The 2,231-nt window shown below is 42.9% G+C and overlaps 1 protein-coding gene across 1 annotated transcript; it reads left to right on the top strand.

The window, feature by feature from the left end:
- The first annotated feature begins 854 nt into the window (after positions 1–854).
- Positions 855–1,861, top strand: LOC103116283 (general transcription factor IIH subunit 3-like). Its single transcript, XM_007526140.3, has 2 exons — positions 855–1,758; positions 1,802–1,861. The coding sequence occupies exons 1-2, from the start codon at positions 889–891 to the stop codon at positions 1,859–1,861; spliced, it is 930 nt and encodes a 309-aa protein (XP_007526202.1). The 5' UTR covers positions 855–888.
- The last annotated feature ends 370 nt before the right edge of the window (positions 1,862–2,231 follow it).

The following is a 2,231-nucleotide window of genomic DNA, read 5'->3' as shown; positions in this document are numbered from 1 at the left end:
TAGCTATCAAACTCAAGCAAATGCTACGATAGTCATGGTCTCCCAGAAACATGCCTAAAATAGACTTCCTAGCTTCCTTCCACCCTAAGATTCCTAATTTCATCTATTCTGTTCCTAATTTTTGGTTCTTGTTCATTAAACATTCTGTCTCTTTTTATATTTTGCTACCTTTCAGCCACCAAATTGCATACCCTGCTATGATTCCATCCTGACTTCTCTAGGAAGACTCCCTCACTAATGTGTCCTGGAATCTCACCACTCCAGAGTTCTACCCCCACTAGGGAAAGGTAGAAACATGCTGGGTGTATTGATCTACCTGTCAATGCCCATATACAGCAGAGAAGCAATCACAGAAGCCAGATCTCCCACCTTCTTTACTCCAAAAAGAATTTTGTCTCATACTCCCAGAGGAGGAGATATGATAGAGGGGAAGATGACCAGACGGATCTGATACCCAACCCCATCAGGACCTGTGCTGTGCAGATGTTCCCTCAGGCTAGTGCCAGTTCCCGCGAGTGTCGTGACGTTCTCGGAGTGCCTTTCCCAACCAATCCTGTCCCGGCTCGTCACTCCCAGTTGGTATTTGCCCTATAAAGCCCTTCTCCATCTGCCCCTCATTCTCTTGCCGGTCTTTCACTTCAGTGATTAGACAAAGGGAAGGTTGCTGCTTGAGGCGGCCATTTTGGCTAGCTCCACGTGGACCAAACCACTGTGCTCTCACCCAACTCTGAGGTGCCCATGCGAATAAAGAATTGTGTTCCCTCTCCACTCCAGATCTCCTCTCTCTTTCCTCCACATTTCAGCACAACAGACCTGGAAGAGAGGAGAGGACAAAAATAATATTCGGCTGTTGAGCCGAGAGAGTTCCGCAGTGGGACGAGGACCACCATGGTCTCTGATGAAGATGAATTGAATCTTCTAGTTATCATTGTCGATACCAACCCAATTTGGTGGGGGAAGCAAGCGTTAAAGGAATCTCAGTTCACTTTATCAAAATGTATAGATGCTGTGGTGGTGCTGGGAAATTCCCACTTATTCATGAATCATTCCAGCAAGCTGGCTGTGATAGCAAGTCACATTCAGGAAAGTCGATTCTTATACCCTGGCAAGAATGGCTGGCTTGGAGACTTTTTTGGAGACCCCGGAAATGCTCTTTCTGAATTTAACCCCTCAGGGAGTAAAGACGGAAAATACGAGTTACTGACTGCTGCAAATGAAGTTATTGTTGAAGAAATTAAAGATCTGATGGCCAAAAGTGACATAAAGGGTCAACATACAGAAACTCTGCTGGCTGGATCCCTTGCCAAAGTTCTTTGCTATATTCATAGAATGAACAAGGAGGTTAAAGATAACCAAGAAATGAAATCAAGGATATTGGTGATTAAGGCTGCAGAAGACAGTGCTTTGCAGTATATGAACTTCATGAATGTCATTTTTGCAGCACAGAAACAGAATATTATGATTGATGCCTGTGTTTTAAACACTGACTCAGGGCTCCTCCAACAGGCTTGTGACATCACAGGGGGACTGTACTTAAAGGTGCCTCTGATGCCCTCCCTTCTGCAGTTTCTTCTGTGGGTTTTTCTTCCTGATCAAGATCAGAGGTCTCAGTTAATCCTCCCACCTACAATTCATGTGGACTACCAGGCAGCCTGCTTCTATCACCGAAATCTCATTGAAATTGGCTATGTCTGTTCAGTGTGCTTGTCAATATTCTGCAGTTTCAGCCCCATCTGCATTACTTGCGAGACAGCCTTTAAGATTTCTCTACCTCCATAAAAAAATAAATAAATAAAAATAAAAGATTTCTCTACCTCCAGTGTTGAAGGCCAAGAAAAAGAAACTGAAAGTGTCCGCGTGATAAAGTTCATTGCCTTTCCTTTAGAGATATCAGTAGGAACTATATGGGGGAATATTCAGTGGGAAAACTACAGATGTGATTAAAAAAGAAGAAAGAAAGAAAGAAATACATCTAATGACTTCTAGTGCAACATCCTCATTTGGTGCTCCTTAGGGACTCGTTTACTCAAGAATCAGTCCATGGAATATACCATAAATCTTTTTGACTGAGTTTTGTCCAGAAAGGGAGAAGAAAGCACAACCTGTGACTTTTTGTTTTTGTTTTTTTATTTGTAGTGGGAAAGCCATTTGTCAGCATCAGTCTCCCTGAATTGATTATAGACTTTAGAATTGATTACCAAAGTCTAGGTTGCTGCTGTGAAATGTGCAAC

Source organism: Erinaceus europaeus, chromosome 13 (genome assembly GCF_950295315.1).
Source record: "Erinaceus europaeus chromosome 13, mEriEur2.1, whole genome shotgun sequence".
NCBI classification, from domain to species: Eukaryota; Metazoa; Chordata; class Mammalia; order Eulipotyphla; family Erinaceidae; genus Erinaceus; species Erinaceus europaeus.
Note: the sequence above shows the minus strand (reverse complement) of the source record. Positions and strands in the feature narration are given on the sequence as shown.